This window comes from Fukomys damarensis, unplaced genomic scaffold (genome assembly GCF_012274545.1).
Source record: "Fukomys damarensis isolate Sample0158 unplaced genomic scaffold, DMR_v1.0_HiC HiC_scaffold_20, whole genome shotgun sequence".
Classification (NCBI taxonomy): domain Eukaryota; kingdom Metazoa; phylum Chordata; class Mammalia; order Rodentia; family Bathyergidae; genus Fukomys; species Fukomys damarensis.
The window spans coordinates 35,063,211-35,088,358 of NW_022900932.1; the positions used below are offsets into that span (position 1 = coordinate 35,063,211).

Below are 25,148 nucleotides of genomic sequence, written 5' to 3' on the forward strand. Positions count from 1 at the left end.
ACACAATGGGCCCGGAAAAATGAAACAACGTCAGCCAAGAAATGATAGCTTATTCATTGCTTTTTCTGCTCATATCTGCGTGGATTTAACATTTGCAGAAACAAGAGTTAATTCACTCATCCCTAAATGAAATTTGAAATTAATAGTTTAAAAGCTAAGGGTAAAACACACCACCCCACAGTCTGTTTTTCAGCTTAGATTTTGGAACATGTCATTAGTTTACATCGTACTTCTCCTATGTTTTATTTAATGCAATCATGGGATAAAATTTAAAAATAACAGTTTTGTTGACTGATAGGAAACACCATCGAACATGACACACAACTCTAAGCAGGAAAGTCCACTTACACTTGGTATTATGGGAGGTGTCAAGGTGCCTTTTCTTAAGCCTTCCCAGTTAAAGCCTTCAAACCATCTAGAAAAGAAAAACAGTTACAGGCACTGTGTCTCAGCTAAAAATCTTCTTACAACATATAAGATAGGTACGTAGTAGAAAACAGTGAGGTAAACTTTTCCATGGGATAAAAATGTTTATTTAATTGAAGTGTTTTTTCAATTAGCTTACTATAGGCAATGCGTATTTTAAGAGTATAATCATCACATTTAAAAACCAACTTCTATACAAATCTTCTCCCCTGTTACTTCAGTCATATTGTTTGTATGACTTTGCTCCTGCACTAGCATTATATTTAATAGATGTCCGAATATACAAGGCCCTGCATCTTACAGGATACTTTATTTTAAGGAGGGAAAATCAGGGGTTGAAAAGTCAGGACAGAAAACTAGCTTCCCATCTTTGTCCCTGATTCCATGCGTAGTCTCAGCTAGTTAACCTTTTCACGTTTCTATATTTGTCTCTTCATAACCCATTTTCCTGATGTTTTTGCTTTTTAATAGAAGACACTGTATGTACAGCTTTCCTGTGAAAATGAAGAGCACATACTGTAGTGTTAAGTTTTATTTTTTGTTTTGTTTTATCTTTGAAAGGTGTCACTGCTGGTAGATTCTTACACCGAATTCTTGGCATGTCTTCAAGAAACGTATTCAGGGGTATCTCAGTAAACAAGTTCCTTTGAAAGGATGTCAGTTTCCCAGGAGCATTAGACAATCAGTCCAAGACAGAAAATCAATTTGGGTTGGTTTAGCTATAGAACATACAGCCAAAACAGTGGATGACTTTGGTTTTAATGTTTTTGGGGAGAATATACTTTCCAAATTCAAAGATACAAATTTTCTGCATGTGTAGGCTCAGGGAGCAGAGCTTGATAGTATGAGAAAGACTGAATCAGTGACTTTCTTGTTTGCAAAGTCACAGCTGTATTTAAATAAAGCTCAAAACACTCAAAAAAAAAAAAACCTCTGAAAGTCTGATTTTTGTCTGCATTTTCTCTTTGGGTTTTCCTGTGTGGTAACTATTTTAGCCATAGACCAATAATAGAAAAAATGTCACCCTGGAGAAACACTCTTGGGTTTTCTGAACTCTGAAACCTAGAGTTATAAGAGAAGAACACTTACTTGTGCTTTTGAATGTCTTTCACTCCATTTTTCAAATTTCCTAACCTCTCTGATGGATTGTCCCTAAAAGCAAGATAATAATTCTGTTAAATAATTTTTGACGTGATGGCCCTTTAGAAAATATTGTGGTTAAAACACTCACCTGCATAGTTTTTTAATTAAATTAGCAGCATTTTTAGCAATCTTCTTTGGAAATTCGATCATGTCAATCCCCCTCAGTATGATGTTATAGGTTTTCATAGGATCTGGGCCTGAGAAAGGTGGGCTGCAAGAGTGAGAGAACCAATAAGAGATGCTATTTCTACACTCTAAATAAAAACACTCATGTTCTCGTAAACTCCACAAGTGACACCAGTTCTCATGTTGAGTGACAGTAGAAGGAAATTTGGTTGAATAGCAAGACAGTGTGAAAGCCCTGCCATGTAAATCATTTAGCAAAAGCATAAGTAGGTCAGGCATCACCAGCGTTCCCTTCACATCTTTCTAGCGCAGATACCTAAACTACCCTTGCTGTCCCTGGTCATTCACACTTTCTCCTTAACTTTCTGGCCTTTTTTACACTAATTAACTTGTTGATTACACTTAAGATGAAGTTTAAAATCGTTAGGATGAGCCACAAGAACATGAAGGATCCAACCCGACAGCTCGTACCCTCGCCACCCTCACTCACTGGGATCCAGGCATGGAAGCTTCTCCACTGTTCTGCAACACCAGGTCCTTTCCAGCTCAGGACGCTGCTCCTTTTGCCTGAGGAAGCTGACCATGTTTATCTGCTAAGGTGTCACTTAGTCTAATCTCAGGTTAAGGGTTAAATTGGGCCCTCAAAAAGGCCTATTCAGATCAACCTAGTATAACTGATAACCTGTTTCCACTAAAATTATCTAACGATCTAATCCAATGCTTCATTTTCAAACTTTAAAGGTCCCTGTCCTATTTTCTTATACCACCATGTATTCCACTCATTGTACCTTAGAATTACTGTATATTTGATTTTTATGACTGTTTTATGTGTTTTGCACTTTTAGACTGTTTCATTCTCTGCTCTTCAGCTCCACTGCTCAACGAAGAGTTGAAGAGAGGACCTTACAGTTAGTGAATAACAACAAATATTTGTTGATCTCGGGTTACCATAGAATAGTGCTCCTCCTGTTCTTCCCGCCACGTTCATCAGTTCGCAGAAGATGACCTGACTTAGGCATCCTTTTTGGTAGCACAAATATAATACTCAAATCCCTGTAAGCAAGATCTGTTGACTTTTTTGGTAGATATTCATTTGCAAATGAGTACACTTTCTTTCATCATCAAGTACTGGAAAACAAATCAGTTCTAACCTGCTACATACCACGCATTTTAATCGTTAAGCATAGAGTCATAGTGCCTGTGCTATTCTGTAATGAACCTGAACATGATTATTATATATTTTCCCCCTTTTAATTAATTTTATTGACCCACATCTCTTTGGAAAAAAATCTTATGAATTTTATTTTTATCCCTCATATTTATTAATAGTGTAAATTATTTCTTCTTTTGAGGCAGGCTTAAAATAGAGAATAGCACATTTTCTTTTGTTAAGGGCTGTGCTGACATCTGCTCTGAATTTTTTGTACAAACATTTTCTATTTACTTCAATATGTCATAGGTGTAATTGTTAATTTTATTTAAATTTCATTTTTTATTAGTACATGTTCACAGTATATTCCTCAGAGGCACTCTGTACATCTACATCTAACACATTTTAAATTTTTCATCCCCTCCCCTCATCCAACCTACCTAATTACCAATTTAGTCACTTTTTTAAATGGATAAGCATACAATTCTGTTTAGAAAGATCTTGGAATTTGAAAAATTTCTATTCATTTGATGTTTTGGTTAAATATTCTCTTCACTCTCTTGCCAATTTTGATCTTTAGTTTAAAAACTGAGGAAGAACCAAATCTTGGAATTTTACTATTGATACTTTTTCATTAATAATTTTGCTTTTAAATTTATATGTTTTATCTTAGATGACCATTTTTTATCAGTGCCTCAGCTGATGACACTTAGCTTGCTTCTGTTTCTTGGCTATACTTGAACATGGAGTGCAGGTGTCTCTTTTTTTAAAATTAATTTTCTTGGTACATTGTGGTATACAATATAATGACATTCATCATTGGGAATTTGTACCTTTACATAACATATCTCGGTTCTTTTTTTTCCCCATTTCCCTGGCCCTCTCTTCAGCCCCTCTCCCCTCCCCATATACAAAGACTTTGTTTCCATTTTATTATTTTCTCATATTAATCCATTCCCTTCTTTCCTTTCTCCTTCCCCTCTCCACCCCAATTCCCCTTTCCCTTTGCACCTTTTCTTCCTATTTCACATTATCTATTATACCTTTTGATCCTTATTTACACTTTCAGTTTCTCACACCAAAAAAACTCTTTGGTATTTGCACATGTGTGTCCTATTTATTTCACTTAAGAGTATGGCCTCAATGTGCATCCATTTAGCTATAAATGTCTATAGTTTCTCATTCTTTATGGCTGAGTAGTACTCCATTTATTAAAAAGAAAACTTTTTATCCAGTTGATGGGCAATTGGGCTGTTTTCAACTTTGTACAGTAGTTAAATCTTAGAAATTGCCCATATAAATCCCTGTAAGCAAGATCTGTTGACTTTTTTGGTAGATATTCATTTGCAAATGAGTACACTTTCTTTCATCATCAAGTACTGGAAAACAAATCAGTTCTAACCTGCTACATACCACGCATTTTAATCGTTAAGCATAGAGTCATAGTGCCTGTGCTATTCTGTAATGAACCTGAACATGATTATTATATATTTTCCCCCTTTTAATTAATTTTATTGACCCACATCTCTTTGGAAAAAAATCTTATGAATTTTATTTTTATCCCTCATATTTATTAATAGTGTAAATTATTTCTTCTTTTGAGGCAGGCTTAAAATAGAGAATAGCACATTTTCTTTTGTTAAGGGCTGTGCTGACATCTGCTCTGAATTTTTTGTACAAACATTTTCTATTTACTTCAATATGTCATAGGTGTAATTGTTAATTTTATTTAAATTTCATTTTTTATTAGTACATGTTCACAGTATATTCCTCAGAGGCACTCTGTACATCTACATCTAACACATTTTAAATTTTTCATCCCCTCCCCTCATCCAACCTACCTAATTACCAATTTAGTCACTTTTTTAAATGGATAAGCATACAATTCTGTTTAGAAAGATCTTGGAATTTGAAAAATTTCTATTCATTTGATGTTTTGGTTAAATATTCTCTTCACTCTCTTGCCAATTTTGATCTTTAGTTTAAAAACTGAGGAAGAACCAAATCTTGGAATTTTACTATTGATACTTTTTCATTAATAATTTTGCTTTTAAATTTATATGTTTTATCTTAGATGACCATTTTTTATCAGTGCCTCAGCTGATGACACTTAGCTTGCTTCTGTTTCTTGGCTATACTTGAACATGGAGTGCAGGTGTCTCTTTTTTTAAAATTAATTTTCTTGGTACATTGTGGTATACAATATAATGACATTCATCATTGGGAATTTGTACCTTTACATAACATATCTCGGTTCTTTTTTTTCCCCATTTCCCTGGCCCTCTCTTCAGCCCCTCTCCCCTCCCCATATACAAAGACTTTGTTTCCATTTTATTATTTTCTCATATTAATCCATTCCCTTCTTTCCTTTCTCCTTCCCCTCTCCACCCCAATTCCCCTTTCCCTTTGCACCTTTTCTTCCTATTTCACATTATCTATTATACCTTTTGATCCTTATTTACACTTTCAGTTTCTCACACCAAAAAAACTCTTTGGTATTTGCACATGTGTGTCCTATTTATTTCACTTAAGAGTATGGCCTCAATGTGCATCCATTTAGCTATAAATGTCTATAGTTTCTCATTCTTTATGGCTGAGTAGTACTCCATTTATTAAAAAGAAAACTTTTTATCCAGTTGATGGGCAATTGGGCTGTTTTCAACTTTGTACAGTAGTTAAATCTTAGAAATTGCCCATATGTCCATCAATAGATGAATAAAGAAAATGTAGTACTTACACACCGTGAAGCACTACTCTGCTGTGAAAAAATACAAATGAGTCATTTGTAGGAAAATGGATGCACCTTGACATAATAATGTTAAATGAAATAAATGAGGTAATAAGCTCAAATAGCACATGGTTTCTCTTATGTGAGAAACTCGGAGTAAAAATAAAATGAATATTTATTTTCATTTAAAACATTATCTATTGAATTCCTGCTTTCCTAAATGAAAATTTAGTTTTCTCACCATCCCCATTTGTGTTACTCTCTGCATTCTTTTTGTTTTGTTTGTTTTGTTTTTTGGTACCAAGGATCAAACTCAGGACCTTGCACTTAGCAAGGCAGGTGGTGGAACCACTGAGCTAAATCCCCAACCCTCTGCACTTTTAATATAGTTTGCAACACTTACTTTTTCTATTGTGTACAGCACAGGCTAAATTAAGTTGTAGTAAGAAGCAATCTCCAAAACCTCAGTAGCTTAAAATCACTAAGGGCTTTTCATCCTTCTACATTTCTCTCTCTCTCCCTCTCTCTCTCCCTCTCCCCCCCCTCTCACTTTCTTCGTGTATTTTTTTTAAATGGAGTACTCGCAGCCATAAAGAATGAGAAATTAGAGACAATTATAGCTAAATGGGGAAATGTGAAATAAATAGGACACACATGCGTAAATACTAAATAGTTTCTCTGGTATGAGAAACTGAAAGTGTAAACAAGGATTAAAATGAACAATTGATAATATGAAACAGTTGTCTCTTTAGCATACCAATTTCCTTTCCTTTGGAGATATACTCAGAAGTGCATTGATGGATCATATACTAGCTGCAGCTTTAGTAATTTTAGGAGAGCCACACCTCTCTGCCTGGAACGCCCTTTCCCTTTCTCTCTAAGTCTACAAATCCTTCTTCCTTTAAGGTCCAAGTAAAAATTGTATTCTTTAAAAGCCCCCTGGCCCTCTGTTGACCTCTGCAAGTCATATTTCTATTACTCACTGTAATAGAAAGAAAACATACTTAAAGAAAAGGAATACATTCTTTTTCTTTAAGTGTGAACCCATGAGGAGGTTATAATTTGGCCTTATATCTTGTGGTATCCCTTGTACCTTTTTTAGTTGCTGATTATAATATTACACGCAAAAGGTCAGCAAATAGTCACATTTCATTTAGATATAAAATTGCTAACAGGTCCTTTTATTTCTATAGATATTTGGCCCTAGAAATCTTTGTATGATTAAACTTTCCTTACTTTAATTTTTGTTAAATGACTGAGCTCAAACATCTCACATAAATATATGGGATCCCTTTACATTCACACACACACACACACACACACACACACACACACACAGAGGAATTAGCAGTAATGAGTCTAAAAGCTGGTATTGCACTGGTTGCCTCTGTCTGACCTCTTTTAGATCTAACTTCATCAATCTGTGGTTACTTGCCTAACTACTTGAAATGGTACTGACATAGGGCGAAATAACTTTGAGATGGTCAAATCAGAGTGACAAAAGCAGGAGCGTATGGTTGCTTGTGTTCTAGTTTTGTTAGCAGTTTTCTATAAATGTCCATACCTGCCAGTCAGAAGTTCATACATTAGAATTCCCAGTGACCAGTAGTCTGCTGAAATGTCGTGGCCTTTGTTTAGGATGATCTCTGGGGCTACATACTCTGGAGTCCCACAAAAAGTCCATGTTTTCTTTCCAAATCCTATTTTCTTTGCAAAGCCAAAATCAACCTTACAATGGGAGAAAAACAAGATTCTTAAGTCACTTATGGATAAATTGTACAGCAGTAAACTATTTTCCTGAAATATACTGGTGATTAAAAACACGTCAAAACAGAAATCTGGTATATTGCAAACAAAATCTAACTGCACAGACTCAGTTTCAAATAAAAATTTGAAACTTGAGTATTAGATAAAATTCATAATATGAAAAAGAAAAGCAAACATTTATTTCTGAAAATACTTTTCAATTTTTGCACTTTTATGCCAGAGGAGGTTTCTTCCTTAGCCTTACGTTTTAGAACAGCTAGCAAGCCTACCTAATATCTTTCCTAGATTATTCATGATTTAGACTGGACTTCATGAAGTTGACAGTTCACCTAGCATTAATTATCTGAGAATCAACTTTGCTGTTGAAGGAGGTAAGTAACACAGTTATGGTACAACTGACTCTTTCTTAGTAAACACAAACATAGCATTGAAATGTAGCCTTAAGTTTTTAAAAAACTTTTGAAGGAGGAACTGCAAATGCAGAAAACCGTTTTCTTTTCTAAAATTCAGTTGAGACTACACATAACTGAATGCATTTTTCTACTGAATAAAAATTTAAAAAATTAAAAATATGATCAGGCACTGACCGATTTAAACCCAAAATCATTGTATAATTTGCTTCTACAATAAGTCTTTAGGAATTTTGACCAGTTGTTAATAATCTATTATTAATATAGCCTCTGTAACATTACCTTCAAAGCCAAGTAACTCTCCCCAGCATTATTCTAAAATCTGTAACAGTAAAATGCTTCACATTTTTCTATAATGTAAACATCCCTTGACTTTAAATGGTAAAAGGCTGTCTAGAAAAAAATAAATTCTATAAGCTCCTTCTGGTCAGCTCTGTAAACACATGCTGGCAAGGATGACTTCTCATACTTGCTACCAGGCATGTTTTGTCAGTGTATTAGTAACTCAAACTAGCCAATTTAATTCCTAGTAACTTTTGCATAATGAAAATATTCAATTGAAAACTGCAACACTAAAATGTACTTTTAAGAGAAGATATAGCACTAAAATAGAATCCAGTTTTTAATGTTGGCAAATAAGCAGAGTTTTATAAACAAATATAATTTGAAAACTACAGGAAAGAAAATGTACTAACCAGTTTGGCATAACCTCGATGATCTAAGATGAGATTTTCTGGCTTGAGGTCCCTATAAATGATTCCTTTGGAATGGAGATAGGCAAAAGCTTCTACCACACATGCTGTGTAAAATCTCGTTGTTGAATCTTCAAATGAACCTCTGAGATAGAGAAAAATGGGATGAAAAGTACATGAGAAATTAATGTCTCTAAAAAGGACTTTAAATTTTGTCTCTCATTTTATTATATTCCTGTGGAAAAATTTAACCCAGAGACCAATGTCCTGCTGTCTAAATGTCACATGATTGCAATTCATTTGGGTATTCTAAAGCATTTGAGGGTCAAACGAAGGAATTCTCTGCCATTGTAAGTGGGTGGGACAGTTTAATTTCATGGAAGGGCTCGAGAAGAGTGCGATACCATACCAACTTTCATGTGCTTAGCAGCTTCCACTAAACAACACGTTACAATCTAAAAATAGAGTTACAGCAGTTCGCATGAGAAAGACTACTAACTTAGAACCTGTCTTCCAAGGAGAGTTTTATGGTTTTATTTCTACTTTATACAGAGAGCTTGTTTTTGACATTTTATAAATTTGATGTATATATTTCATGAGAATGTGAATAAAAGTTATATTTTCAAAACCCATGTTGGAATGTGTTAGTGCTAGTCATACTATCACACTATTAGCTAAGTATTCTGTTTTTGAAACTCTGGTATCAAGAAAAATATTTATTTCCTACTCTACTGCTTTCTTACTAATAGGAAGAGATAGAAGTAGAAGACAAAGTAGAAAAGAAACTGGGAAAGAATGATAACTTTGTTACAATGCTTAGCAAGAAAGCTTTCTCTACCTCTGTCTCCTGTGTTTTTCTCCCTCTTCAAATATATCTGTATATTTATCTTTATTGATTGAATGAATCAGCTAACAATAAAGGAATAGACTTTGGTATATAAGGTTAACTCCTTGGTTCTAGAGAAGAATTTGTGCTTTACATTTTATAGATAAATATGTTCTTTTACAAATACTATGCTCAATTTAATAATTTCACAATTCAAGAACATTAGTATAAATAACAGCTCTTGAAGTGGTGAGATGCAACAGGAAAGACAAGCACTAAAGCACGCAGGGAGTTTGGTGTACAAATATTATCCCCATTAGCCCTGAGCTTCTGTCTGAAGCCTAATTACATTTTGGTGACATTTAACTCTTTTTCAAAACTGAAGAGAGACATCTGTTAAAGCAGAAAATAGAGTATGGCAGGTAGAATACAGTTTAACAAAATTCATCAGTGAATTCAAAACTAAAGCATCCACTATTTAGATCACTTTTCAAAAATAGTTTCAGAAAGGTGTAGTTTCCATTTCAGCTACTAACACCCCCTGAGTTTTTATTGAAATAATCTCTTCTTCCCTCAAAGAAATGTCTTTCCTCTGAAATACAGTCCTAGACATGACATCTACTCCTCTAGACTAGAATTTTCTGTATAATTACGCAGATTCTTGAATCTCTTTCCAATGACATCTGAATGGAAGAACGATGAACTTATGAAAGTTTGCTAGTGAACTGCATCCACAGTGGCACGTGAAAATATTTCAGCTTCAGTTGTCCTCTGACTTGCAGGTATCCTTGGCAGAGTGAAAACTTTCATCATCCTAGGTACCAGGAAAGGTATTAAGGATACCTCCAAGCCTCTTTATTTGTTGCCCTTTGTAAAGTTTTGCAAATGAGTGGAAGAGAAATTGAAGGGAGGGTTGGGGAATGGGAAGAAAAAGAGGAGTCAAGATATATCATACAAAGGTATAAATTTCCTATGATGAATGTGACCATGGGTATATCTAAATTGTACCAATAAAATTAAAATTTTTAAAAAGTATGTTTGACTATCAAGAGCAGCATACCTCTTTCAATAAGAGAAATTATTTGCCTGAAATATTAATCACCTATGTATGTATAAGTAACATAGCAGCTTTAACCACACTAAGTGTTGTATATGACTTTGATCCTTCCTCAGTGGAAAGTGCCACAAGGCAAAACAAAATAGTCCCTGGAATAGTTTTATTTAATTTCACATGTCTGTGACTTGGGTGCTTCTTTTGGAAAGGATACAGATTTGTGACTACTGTTCAAAGAGATGATTTCTGCAATTGAGACTGGACAAGATCTCTGCCTCCCAATGAATCCCAATGGCAAAGCCACTGAATGTTGAGATGAGGGCAAATATATATGTGAGAGATAAGTTTCTCATGAAATATCTTCTGGAAAGTATATTTATATTCTGAACAACCTAGTCATTAGCAGGATCTAAAGAAGAGATTCTACCAAGATCTGACATGTAAAGGTACAGGATCCCAATGATGAATGTAACTGTACTGTATACTTAAAAAGTACTAATAAACTCAATTAAAAAAAACAAAATAAAGAAGAGATTCTAGGTTAGGAATGTAGATGTTGCAATAAAAATGTTGGGCTCAGGTCCAGGCTTCTCTGACTGTTTGATTTTGTGTAATTAACCATCACACCCTGAGTGCAGGATTCTCTTGTGCAATGGTGGTAGTAATAGTTTCTATCTCATTGAGTTGTATGGATTCAAAGAATTCTTCCTTTTTTTGTACCGGGGATTGAACTCAGGTCCTTGAGCTTGCTAGGCAAGCCACCAAACCACTGAGCTAAATCCCTGGCCCTCTTAAAGAATTCTTGAAGGTACTTAGGATAAGTGCCTAGCACACAACTAGTACTTAAAATATTGGCCATTAGAATTAAGCATCAAAAACTGCTCTTTGGTCATTGCACCTTAATCTAAGAATATTAACTAATATAATAGAGGAGAAGTCTAAAGGCTTTTGAGGAGGTACGGAGTTTACAACACAAATTATCAATGTTAATGAAGTGCTTCTCACTGTCAAATATAACTGCTCAAATCTGCTCTGAAGAATTTACTGCTGAATGCTTTTTTTTTTCTTTCCCCTTCTCACAAATTAACAGGCAAAATTGCCAAACAAAACCGTCCCATTTCACCATGAAGTGAACTGACCACAGATTGTCTTTGATCTTTGGTTCTTGAGATCCATGTCTATTTGTTTCAAGGCTTCTCTGGTCCTGAGCCATTTTAGGATAGGGAGGTCAGTTTCCTTATGCTTTATTGAAAAATCAATAAAATATATGCACACAAAATATTTCATAACTTAGCATCGGATGTAAGCAATTTGTGAATTTTGAAATACACATCTTGAAATCAGTCACAAACCATAGCATTAGGGTAACCCAAAATGAAAAATTACTATTAGTATTGGAAATGAAAATGTCAATTTGATTTAAAGCAAAAGTGAAAGCTTGTTTTATCAACAATTTCAAGAGTTGTTTAAAAAATAAATCACTTGTGCTATATAGCTCTCTGAAATAATAAATTTTACCTTGACAACTGTATTACTTCAAATGAAACAAAGTATAGACTCTTATACCTTCTTTGGGAATGGGTGGTTGTTGTAGCTAAATGGCAATAGATAACAATTTGAAAGAATTAGAAATATATATATATATATTCAAATATATTTAAATCAAATTTTGTTACATTGTTTAACTTGTCATAAATTGAGTCTTGAAATGTCAGACTATAATTGCAATAAAATATCTCTTATCAAAGGAGACTAGGCAACTTCACTGTAGTAACAATCAATCTAAAGTATGTTGCTAGCGTCTGTGCAAGTTTAGTGACAATTGTTAGGGAGGTTAAATTACTATGAAGATAAATTTATTTCTTTAGAAATACCTTCATTCTGTGCCATCTAAGTCACATAAGCTTATCTAAAATGGAATTCACATAATCACCCTCCACAAAATAACTAGAAGCAATAAAAATCACATAGAAAATTAATTACTCATTACTCAGGAGATTATAAAATATAGCCAGGATGACAAATGACCAGAAAGTGAGATAGGTGAGACTTGAAAGTTATGGTTTCTGTGGTAATTCTTTAAACTATTCAGTAGAAAAAAATTGATGCACACTGAAACAGGGAGACAGCAAAAGACTAGAGAAGAATGAACCACGAGCCCTTCTGGTTGGGCTTAGGTTCTGTGTTCTAAGATTTTGGTATCATTTTCCCTAACCTAGTAAGAATCATTCAACAATAATCTAAACAATCAGTTTGTGCAACACATGATGTTAAGGATGAGCAGGACCCTGACGGAAGATGAGGGGATTTCTTAGAGGGACACTGGCCCAAAGAGTGTTACAGACCAGACAGATGGCCAGCGGGGTGGGGGGAAAGGACCATCCCAAAGAAGGAGTCTAAAGATTCAATGAAGGTCATGATGGCCAAGGCCAGGGCCCTGGGAGACCCAACAAACAAAAAGGTCTCATTATTTTGGTGGGATTTCTTGCTCAGGAACGAGATATTCATACCTCTCTAAGGCATGCCTTTGTCCCGGTTAAAGTTACAATTGATGGTGCTTATAAAAGTATGCTTCATACGTGCCCCAAGTTCCTATAGTCCTACTTCTATGTCAAACTTTCCTTCTTGTAACCCCATAGCTTGATATCAACTTGGCCAAGACACAGTCATTTTTGTGTATAAAACCCCTGGACAAAGAGTCTCTTTGGCAATCCATCTGAGTCCCCTCCCAGGTTCATTTGCCTGGGGGCTGCTTGCTTTTGCCTTACAATAAAGCTGCTTTCTGCTTTCCTTCTACAATAAAATACTTGTTCTCAGTCCTCTTTTGAATCTCTACCTTGTAACTCTCTCTGGGTTGAGAGAAGAACCTACCAACCAGAAGACAGTATATATTTAAATAACTAAGGAAATAATTGAGGTATTAAATATTAATATTGATGTATGACACATGTATATAATGATGTTTTTACTTTATAATGTATGTTAATATAAATATGAATTACATACTAAATACATTTGTCACAGTAACCAATTATGTCTTTTAGAAATCTTTAGGGCTTACCCATTCTTTAAATGTTAGAGATGGAAGATGAATAAAATAGACTTTATACCAACCCATCACCAATAACAAAAGTGGAAGACAAAAAGTCACAAGCTAGAAGATTAAAACATGACAGGCAATTGAAAATACACCAGGGAAATAAAAGGGACAGTTAACATTTTAGTGCTATAGTTCATGTCTTAATATAAATAATACTTAAAAGTCCTTAAATTCTGTTTGCAAAAAGTGTCATTAATTCCCATTTTTTGACAGCAAATAAAGAGCTTTCCAGTGTTCCTTCTCTCTACTGATAAGAGGAGAGGTGGGAAATGCCCATCTTTACTAAGAAGTGTGAGAAGGAGGATGTCTCTTCAGCTATCCTAAATCTCTGAGGCTCAGAGCTATTTCCAAGTCTATAACAAATAATGTCACACAATATCAGTTCAAATATATTTCTTGTATGCTTTCAGGATATCTTCCCTTTTATCACTGTCTTGGACAAAACAATGAAAGTAAATGAATTGAACATGATGGTCTTCATGTTTTTACTGTAGATGTTTTTATACAAATCATGATTAATAAATACTTTTTTGCTTGGCATGATTTTTCTCTCTAACAATCTTTAAGGCTTTTAGTCCTGATTTAAACAGTTAGAAAGTTGGTCAGTAGCACAAATTAATTGGAGTCTGTAAGTTCAAAATTATGCTATTTTCCTAGAAATTTCTTGATTAGGTAAAAGAAAAGCTATGTACAATAAAAGTAGTAAAGACGTATGTGAAAGTGTGTGTGCATATGAAATAAATTTCACAGGGGTAAATGATTACAAGGGAAGTTTTATATATATATATATATATAACCTTATATTATAAAAGTATGCTTTATACATGCATATGTGTGTGTGTGTGTGTGTGTGTGTGTGTATAGACAGACAGACTCCGTTGCTTTTAATGTTGAGGCTTCAGTATTTCTGAATCTTTTGTAAGAACCAGGTTGCTAGTGCTTCTCAACATTAAGCCTCATCCTGGAGTACTGAGTGTACTGGGAGAGACTCAGCAGCTTTATACCTCAGAGTTAAGGATGAATAAGAAGAGGTAAAAGGAAGGATCAAAAATCAGCCTGTAGGGTAGAGAAAGGAATTCCTGTTGTTCATTGTTTTACCCACTCCTCCCAAGGGAAGCTGCTGCTTGTTGGTAAAACAAGCCTTTGTTACCCCTACAAATCAATGTGCATCTCACACAGAAGCCTCCACTTCCATTTATAACCAAACAAAATATAAAATCAAGTCAAATAGAGAAAAATGTAAAATAATATTTACTTTTAAAAATTAATTGAAAGTTGATGTCTGTGCATGGTTCATGACACATGAGTTGATTGGAAGTTGAGTTTTATCACTGCTATTATTGGTCTAGCTGAGGAACTAAATATTAGCTGTAAAAAGCTATGGGCGAATAGCTGGTCTCTTCTCTGTGAAGCTTATTACTGATTTCCTAGTTAATTCCAGTTGCAAATTTTCCGGTAGTCTAATTTTAAAAATAAGGAACAGAGTTTGCAAACAGGGAGGGGAGGAGGGGGTGAAGGGAGGGCAGGGACAAGGGGAAAAAATGAGAACCAAGACCTGTCATGGAAAGGTACAAGGTCTCAATAATTAATGTAACTCTACTGTATACCTAAAATGTACCAATAAACTCAATTTAAAAAAATAAGGAACAGATTTCAAGTAAATCAGTATTTTTAAATGTCAGGCCAAAAATAATACAATAAAACCACAGTAGGATATTACAGATATTAATTAACAAGCCACAATATTAACAGTGAAATGGCGTAGACATTCTGAGGAAGGAGACCACATCTACTCTACCATGTAAACTCCTCTTTCTCAATGCCTGGCATATAATCTATACTCTATTAACTAACAATAATGTAAAGATACATAAAGAATGATTATTCAGGAGTCATCCCGCTCTTTTGAACATTCACCTTCAGACTATATTTTTCTTATTTGTTCTAGACTTGTCACTCAGACTGTCTTTCACTGCTCAGATCTTTCTCAAACCTAGCTGAAGATAGCCCTAATGCTCTCTCACAGACCCATGTAATGTTTCGACATTTGTTACTTTGTAGATATCTCAGAATAGAACAAGTTGCTCTTTATAAACCTCTGATTTAAATTCTCATTCCCGGTGTTCTTATGGTACCTTAATATCACTGTATGATTGCTCTTTCAGCTCTTCTACTCCCACGATTTTACTATATCAAATGGACTTCTTTTCAACTTATATTCTATTACAGTAGTGTTAGATTTTTTAAATTGCAGACACAAAATCACACAAGGGAAGGCCTCATGTTTGCATTGTGAGAGAGGGTAACATCTATACTGTACTATAGCATATTATCATTACTGTACAAGAAATGATCAAAATATTATTTATAGGTAAATAAAATTATGGTCTTTTGTTTTAAAAAAGTGAACAGTTGGTGTAGGTAATAATCTGAGACATTTTATAGGGTAATTTTTTTCAGAAGACAACTTATTTGTTATATAAATATGACAAAGAATTAAGACACAATAATTCTGTATAACTAGGAAAGATAAGCACTCTCTAGACAAAATTTATTTGCCCTGAAATGGTAAATCTAAATCAGATTGTATATAAGAAATACTGCAAGTAAATGGATTTTCCTCTCAAAGTAGAAAAGAATCAAAGAGCTGTATGAAAAGCTGTGCTAATTTTGAAAACAAAGACAAATGAAACGTAGCAGGGGCATGTTACTTTGAAAAACATTCCTAATGTTATGAAAGGCAGACTGCCCAACTGAAAACAGGGTGAATCAAATAAACTGATAACCTAGTTTATAATTGTACTATAGCTTTCACTCTCTTAAAATTAAATCACACCACTGAATTCCAAGACAAACTCAGAATTTATTTATATTCATGAATTATGATCTATCTATCTATCTATCTATATATATATATATATACACACATATATAATATTCCAGGTACCATTTTTATGGTAAACTAAGGCTATATCATTAGTTACAATGTCAGTTTTATAAGTATTATAAGAAATTTTATTTATATAATGGGCTAGACCTTATGGTTATATTTCATTTTTAAAAATAAGCATTTGTAAAATAAATAAAAGTATCTATACTTTACAATAATGGACTCTTCTTCTAGATTGTCAGTGACAACTATGTTTTTAGAGACAGAGTAGAAATTTCTCAAATCTCCTACCTATCCCTGAGAATGGTCCAGAGTTCTCCACCAAGACAAGCTTCCATCAACATATACAAATATTTGCTGTCCTTAAATGTTCTGTATAGTCTGTGGATTGCAAACAAGAAAACAAAGGTTATGAAAACTGTTGTGTTTTAAAAGCATGTCATTTTTTAAGCTTTAAGAAATGATTTCCTTTGCTTTTCATTGACACATAATTTTACATACTTATGGGGTACAGTATAATGTTTCAATATATATATAAACTATTTAATATTCAAATCTGGTGTTTAGCATATATACCACCTCATATATTTATGGCACAAAGTTACAGTTAGGGAGGAATAAATTCTGGTACTCTATTATATAATAAAGTCAACTATAGTTAACAACAGTTTAGTAAATTATTCAAAGTAGTTAAAAGGGGGAATTTTGAATATTATCACAAATCATATAAATGTTGCAATGCCCAGATTACAGTCTTTTCATATGCCATACTATAAATGTTTTCTCTTCTTTTTTTTTTTGGTTTGTTTGTTTGTTTTGAGACAGACTCTTTCTATGTAGTTCAGGTTGGCCTTGAACTCACTGCAATTCTTCTGCATCAGATTCCTGACTACTAGGATTATAGCTGTGCACCACTATGGCCACACAAAATCCGGGGAGAAGAATAAAGAGTCATAATTGTACAAATAGGGAAAAAGAGCCAGTGGTTCATGAATAAGGCTTCTACACCACAGAAGGTCACTATCTCCCTTGAAATGGATTAATTCAAAAGATGATGGATAAAAGGGCTTTTGAGTTTTCTGGATTCCAATTTGGCTGGTATTTCAAGCATGGACCCTTAAGCAACATTTAATAGTAATAAACATTCTATGCACATGGATATAAAGTAGATTAGAAGTTGTTACATGTAGACATATATGAATTTCATGCTCTACTTGCTTGTGTTTCTATCTTATTTTCTGTAAGTACTACTGGCAAATTCAGTACACAAGCTACTTCGGCACATAAAAAGCTCCCTATTATCCTCTTATTAGTGCTCTCAAAATACTGAGGTGAAAGGATTAGCTGTCATTTTATTTTTTTTTAATTTTTTCAAAATATTAAATATTTTGTTTTTCAAGTACCAGCTGTCTATGCAATATTTTAGGTAACAGGTTAAAAACAGAATGTTAGAAATAGATTCCTCCTTTGGAAAAAGAACATTTTTTCAGACTCTTAAAAATCAAAAAGGATAGACTCAAAATCTTTTTTTAATCAACAGAACCTTGTTAACACTCTCTGTTCAAATGAAATGTGTTCAGTGTGGACAGGAGTGGCAGTGAGTGTTGTGGTCAACTTGTCACTTAGAGGGCATAGGGCAGGGAAGGCCTTTACCTCACTATGAAGTCGGAATGAGCTCCCTGCATGATCTGCTTCTCAGAGCGAATGTGCTCCTGCTGTCTTGTATCCACAATATGACGTTTCTTGAGAATCTTCATTGCAAAAGTTTTGGATTCTTCACTTTTCAACTGGACCTTAAAGAAAAGTGGAAAGGATGAGTGAAGAAAAGCTTCTAGATTTATTATGACAAAGTGCATTGTTATCCAGGAATTAACAGGTACATGGAGGACTCAAATGAACACGAACTACTCCCAAATCGCACATGCAGAAAAAATCCTTGCTAGAACTACTGAGTTTAAAAACTCAGAAATCACTGGGCACGGTGGTGTACACCTGTAATCCCAGCCATTGGGAGGCTGAGGCAGAATGATCACAGCAAGTTTCAGGCCAGACTCCTCCACATAGTGAGTTCAAGGCCAGCCTGAATTACAAGGCAAAACCCTGTCTCTAAACAAAATAAAACAAAAGCAACAAAACACTTCACAACTCAAAACCACTGTCCATTCTCATTCCACTGCATTAGATGAGATGTAACTAATTTGACTCCAAATTGAGTTTTTGCCCAATAGACTAGAAGAAAAAAGTACACTTGCTGTTAATGGTACTGTTTCACTTCATATAATGTGTTTGAGTATAATTTAAAGTTTTTCTCCTTCTGGGTATTATGTTGTACCTCCTTAGCCCTAAACCAAAAATCTCCTGAGTCAGGAAACGCACAACTGACCCTTTTCCCTGCTGAGCTGTAGGGTACTACTATATTGTTATTTCTTCTTTTTTTACCTCTCAATCTTACTTCCTCCAGTTAAAGAAAAAATTTGTAACAAGATTTCCTCCAAGAAATTTAAAAAATGTTTTTCTCCAATACGCGCGATGACTTCAATATCCTTTGATCCCAAACTTTATTCCTTTGTTATGTTACTTGGAGAGAACTAAGCTGAGCCTTCCTGTCCCCATGGTGTCAGGACTCTGCTGCAGCCCACGTGGCTTCCCGCGGTTCTAGAAGAGGGCTGGGTCCCCACCCCACTCCCCCGGTGCCATTCTTCACACAAACTGCTTGTGCTTCATTTACAAGAAATTTCAACAAGGTGACTTGTAAGGAAAATAGGGGACATAATAGACTAATCTCCTAGTATCAATATGCGGAAGTTATCGAGTGTTCTTGAGCAGCAGTTTCCCCAAGATAATATCAAGCAGCCCATATTTCTCAGAACTAATGAAAACTGGAGAAATAACATGACAAACGACTGTGTTTTTCAGCTGAAGTAGAGCTCTCCCCTTTTTAGTGACGAATTATTTAGTGCTTCTTCTATGGGAATAGCAAAGTTAAGTGTTTTCTTCATGCACACACATACAGATTAAATTCAGCCTGTAATGTAGCAAGTTCCTTAGAAGCAAGCATGAGGACACTTCAGATAAATGAGCTTCAGTTGGCTGTTATCATGTATAAATGAGTATGACAGATTAGAGTGAAAAATGGAAATTTTAAAAATATCTTTAACAGCCAAAGGCCCTCTATTGTGTCTGTGAAAGTCCTTTTTTTTTTTTAAAGGAACTCTTTAGAATGACAGATTAGTATGATACCAATGGATTTTGTTGTAGTTCATAATTTCAAAAAAAATGTGACAACTCACTTGTAAAAGGAACCTGGACAGACAAGGAGGACGAAATGCAAAAGGAGCTGTCAGAATGCGGGAATTCAGAAGAAAAGTCATAGTAGCCCTTTGGAGTCACACCCAGTTAAATAACTGGGACTGTTTTCTGTGGTACAGATGTCTAATGTAAAAATTATTTTGCTTATTGATAACAGATTTTTCAACTGTGCATAGAACATGAGGAAATAATTCATCTTTTATGGTCTGGATTTGAATTCTGACTCCACACAGTTTCTCTAAAGCACTTGGACCAGTTGTTTAACTGTTCTGAGCCCTGCTTCTTACCGAGGATAATACCAGCTACTGCACAAAGTTGTGGTCTTAAATGACACTGTCATCAAATAATAGGCAACAATTCATGGGTTTTGTGCTTGTATCTTTGCCCTGCTCAGCAAATATGTACCAAATAGTATAAATCAAATATTGCTATTTAAAATGTACTTGTTGCAGAGAAACAAAGGTTTATACAGTGCCCAAGGGCACCAAGATACCAAGTGGTGGAACTGGGTTCATGCTCAACTTGTTTGAACCAAAACTATTCCCAGTATAGGGTACTTTTCTTCAGCTGAATACAAAACAAAGTAAAATATAACAATTGATGCTTTACAAACCAGAGTTTAACAGGACCTGCTAAATGTAGGCTTTCTATGGGAAAGCTGAACCATGTATTTATTACCTTATTTTAAACTTGACTAATGGCCAGGTATACGATGTGAACGATCAGCCAAAGTTGCTTTGCCATTTCCCTGGCACATATATTGACCTCAGTGTGTGATCAGGGATTTGGGGCACCTAGTTTATCAGGGATTCGAGGCCCTGGATTGCTAGAATCATAGCAGGAGAAACTAAGGTGGGTAGGAAGAGAGGGATGACAGTTGGCAGGTACGAGCAGCATGAAAAGTAGATAAAAGCTACGGGGATTGTGGGATGCCATCCCTCTGTTTGTACTCTGTGTAAATACTGCACTTTCTTCTGAGAACATAGACCTCACTCAAGATCTCCATTTTCATTTTAAACTACAATGCCAAAAGATTCACAGAATTCAGCTTCCTCACCAAGAAGTCAGAGTCCCCGAAGGTCTTTGGTGCAAGCTCAATCCAGGAGGCGGTAGTGTCTGTAATGTCGCAGGGAATTCTCTGAATAAAGCCCAACTGACATGTTTCCCCAGAAATCTTCTGACAAAAATGACAACTTCCCAAAGACCAGTAAGGATGTTTAAGTAAACATTGTTTCTATCAGAAAAATCTTGAAAAAAAATGTAAATGTCCATCAATAAGAACTTGGAAAATTAAATAATTTTATGGTATACCTACGCAATGCAGTTGTAAAAAATGGTAAGTTAGAATTACAATTAACATTTTGAAAAAATAACCCATATATGTTAGATATGTGTGTGTGTGTGTGTGTGTGTGTGTGTGTGTGATACTGATCACAATTAAGGACACATTTTATGATACCCTAGTGTATTTGTATATTAATGTATATCTAACTGCATCAGTATCTAAAGTAAACTTATGAGTCAGAGGTTTAACAATATATTAACTCATATATTAACTCTCCTTCAGGGAGAGTGTTAGTTTTTGAATTGCTTAAAATTATATAATTCACATCTTATTTTTATGATGAATTAAAATAAAACTCTAGTTATAGAAAACATTTTAAAGGTACCTGTTTAATTTTAATAGCTATTTATTATTGTATGGCATCTCAAAATAATTCTAGTTCTATTAAAATTCCATGAGCACAATGATCTCAACATAACATACAAAGCTAATCAACTTTTGTGCTCTCACTATTCCTTTCCTTAAGGGATTTGCTGTTATTTACTCTTTTCCAATATGAGTTCTCAGAATAAGATACGGGAATTTGTACTTGGTGAGTGTAAGGTGATATGTTTTATGGTAAAGGTGTTTAATAAAATTAATCCATGAAAATTTGTAAAGTGAAATTTAGTTTGCCTTTTGTTTTTCTATTTGCCAGATTAATTTTACTGAATCCCCTTTTGCTCATTTAAAATGATGATAATTTTTATTATGCTATATTAGGTCCACTAAAGATATAAAATTAAAGTACGGATAGAGGTCAGCAAAGAGGAGAACTTATACTTTTCTTATTCCTCATGCCCAGGAGTCCTTCCCAGTGCAGTTCGTTTAGCATGTTCTCCTGGTTTATCTTCCTTTGTAGACCATCCTGACCTCCTAGAAGCACAGGAGAAGGCTCTGGTTGACAGTGTGACTACTATTATATTGACTGGCTTTATCTGAACCTGAACTATTACTTGGCTTGTGATCTTGGACAAGTTCCTCAAATTCTCTGTTTCCCATTTCCCATGCCTAATATAGGAAGAATCTTCATGGGTTAATTACAAAGTTCAAATAACAGAGCCTGTATATCAAACAAAGTGTCTGGAATAGAGTTACCATTCGGTGACTATTAGCTGCCCTTGTTCTTACACACTTCTCAGTCTGATTAGGCCAAAGTGCTTTCCTCAGAATGGGCCCCTGACGGGCTGGATGTCCTTTAGTACCAGCCCCATCTCCACGTCACTTCACGTCAGTGCCACTAAGTGAGATCGGGCTCAAGAAACTACTCTAAGAAAAAAATGGTGCCAGGTACCACAACAGCAACAGAACTTTGCAGCTTTATGGATATTATTCTTTTCTTTGTTTCTTTTTTGTTTGTTTGTTTTTTAATGGAATGTGCTGAATGTCTATAATTTTGTTCAGATGACTGCAGAACCTGGAAAAGCTGTTCTCTCTCTCTCTTTATATATATATATACACACACACACACACACACACACATATATATATATAAATTGAATTTTGGGAAACTTTAACGGTGCTGCCCACTTTGGAAAAAGTCATGCCAATTTATTGTGTTGAGTTGGCATTGTACAGAAATGGACAACCATATTGGTCTAGAAATGTTAATTTATTTTTATTTTTATTTTTTATTTTTTTCCATGTGTACAGGAGTAACTCATCGTACTAAATATGTAAGGTCATATCTATGTGGGTTTGATTACAGAAACTAATAAAGTATTCTCTAAATAATGAAGGAAAGAATAAGATAAGACTATAAGAGCAAGAAGCAATTTAAATATGTTCAGGGACCATTTTCATCTCCAGGATTAAGGATTACTTTGATGTTACATCATTGCCTTTTCTCTTTTACTTTCCTTTTTAGTTGTATTTTAGGATTCCCTATTTTTAATGTTCATACAGAGATTTCTTTAACTGAAATACCGAATAGTTTCTTTGGTGTGAAAAACTATAACAGTACACAGGATCCTAATGAGATAATTAATAACGTGAAATAGGATGTAAAGGGCTAAAGGTGTAGGGAAATTGGGAAGGGTGGGGGAAAGGTAATAAGGGAGAGGAAAAAAATATGCGAAACTGAAAAAATGGAAATAAAGTGTTTGTAAAGGGGGAGGGGAGGAGGGAGTGAAGGGAGGGCAGGGACAAGGGGAAAAATGAGAATCAAGACCTGTCATGTAAAGGTACAGAATCCCAATGATGAATGTAACTGTACTGTATACCTAGATTGTACCAATAACCTCAATAAAAAGAAAAAAACTGTTAAAAAAAAAGAATGATGACACGTACCCCAGCGATTGTACTCTCAACATTTCTACAAAGTTCACAAGAAAATTCTAATAACGATCTTTATTTTATTTTCTAAAAATAATACTATGTGTTAGATTAGAAATTAGAAGTGTTCCGAGTTTTGTTTGTAGTAAAATGTGACTCCAGTGTGAAGCTTTATATTGACCTTTTATTGATTATATATTTGGATAAAGTGACCGGCAAGATGGGAGAGTCGGAAGTAAATTTTGACAAGTGTTAATTGTTAGGCTCTAGCTGATGCCAAAATAATACTAACCTGAAGATGAAAGGCAAATGACATCAGCGTTTTGAAGAGCAATGAAGACACATTTTCTGACTGTCTTTAAATCCATGCTTATTTTCTATCTAGGGAAGACAGTACTGTATGGAATTTTTTGCATCCCTCGGGAAGCAAGGTTAAAGCTAGTTCGGTAGCACTAACCATGAATTGGGCCTTAGAACATGTATGTATTCGTCAATTTAACCTTTAAGAGTTCATGATCCATTTTGCATTAGAGGTATTATTTTAGAAGAAAATTACCTCCAAAATTACATTGTAATTACAGTGATTTCTTAAATTCGAGGCTTAAACTGTCCTATGTCTCGTCATTATGCAAAAGTCATATATAACACAATTGCAATTCCATTTCTACGTAGTACCGGAAAGGGTGAATCCCTTCATTCTTTCACTGAGGTAAGGTGATGCTACAGTGCGACAGCAATGCAGGGAGCTTAGGCAGTCTTATACCTGCTCTTTCACTAACAGAGCCTTTCACATACATACATAAATGTATCACTAATCATAATCTCACTGGTCCCCAAGCCACTTCTCTGAAAATGAGGAATTAAACTATGCTACCTCTAAGTATTTACTAATACTGGAAGTTTCAATAAATCTGTGATTTGACATAATAAACATATATTTTTAAAAGCATGTTAATTATACTGAACCTTATGAAAATGGCCCCCAACAAGCTGTCATAAATACAATGCAACACAGAAAAAGGGGAAAAGATCTGAATAACACAAATATAGTTTGAAGAAATGTGACCAGTTCACTTTGAACACATAGGCAATGGAAGATTCCAGGTCTATGTTTCTCTTGGGAGACGGTGGTTCTGTTTTCTTTAATTGCCTCAATCCCACACATAAAGTGGATTAGTTTCTATTATATTTTGTGTGTTGCTAACTCCCATAAAACATGACACTGAGTAAAAATAACAGATTTCTCAAGAGCAAGCAAAAAGGCCTGAAGGCATAAAGAAATCTAAGCAGATCCATAAATGTCATGGATGCAAAAATAAAAATGGCAATTTTTTTTTCTGTACACAATAGCACAAAAATTTCAACAAGTAATCTGAATTATGGAGAAAAGCATAATGAAATTATTTCTATACTTTTAGCTTTCTTTAACCTGAGAGAAAAGGGCTTTGTAAGTAGTCTAGAAACAATTTGCAATGGTCTGTGATTTAAGTAACCCATATTTAATACAAATTAAGATAATTTAAGGAATTTTTGAAAAGTTCTGGAATGAAAAGAAAAGTTCTGCAAAAAGGAAAGGATATAAAATCCTAATGAGGTAACTGACATTGTGAAATGGGAAGAAAAGGGCTAAAGGTGTAGGGAAAGTGGGAAGGGTAGGGGAAAGGTAATAAGGGAAAGAAAAAAAATAGGAGAAAAGAAAAAATAGAAATAAAATATTTGTAAATGGGGAGGGGAGGGGGGTGACAAGGCAGGGACAAGGGGAAAAATGGGAACCAAGACCTGTCATGTAAAGGTACAAGGTCCCAATGATGAATGTAACTGTACTGTATATCTAAAATGTACCAATTAACTCAATGAAGGAAAAAAAAAGGAAGGATAAACTGGTACACTATTTTTGGAACAAAGGAGCCCATGATGCTGCCTTATTTA

The 25,148-nt window shown here is 34.6% G+C and overlaps 1 protein-coding gene across 2 annotated transcripts in view; it reads right to left on the minus strand.

The window, feature by feature from the left end:
- Prkg1 (protein kinase cGMP-dependent 1) overlaps positions 1–25,148 on the minus strand; it is a 1,151,812-nt gene that overhangs the window by 6,259 nt on the left and 1,120,405 nt on the right. For both annotated transcript variants that reach the window (XM_010606291.3, XM_033766627.1), the window contains 7 exons: positions 17,966–18,105; positions 16,604–16,693; positions 8,446–8,587; positions 7,138–7,301; positions 1,658–1,780; positions 1,516–1,578; positions 349–415 (listed from right to left, as the gene is read on the minus strand). In XM_010606291.3, the coding sequence (XP_010604593.1) occupies positions 349–415; positions 1,516–1,578; positions 1,658–1,780; positions 7,138–7,301; positions 8,446–8,587; positions 16,604–16,693; positions 17,966–18,105 (789 nt within the window). The remainder of the gene's footprint in view (positions 1–348; positions 416–1,515; positions 1,579–1,657; positions 1,781–7,137; positions 7,302–8,445; positions 8,588–16,603; positions 16,694–17,965; positions 18,106–25,148) is intronic.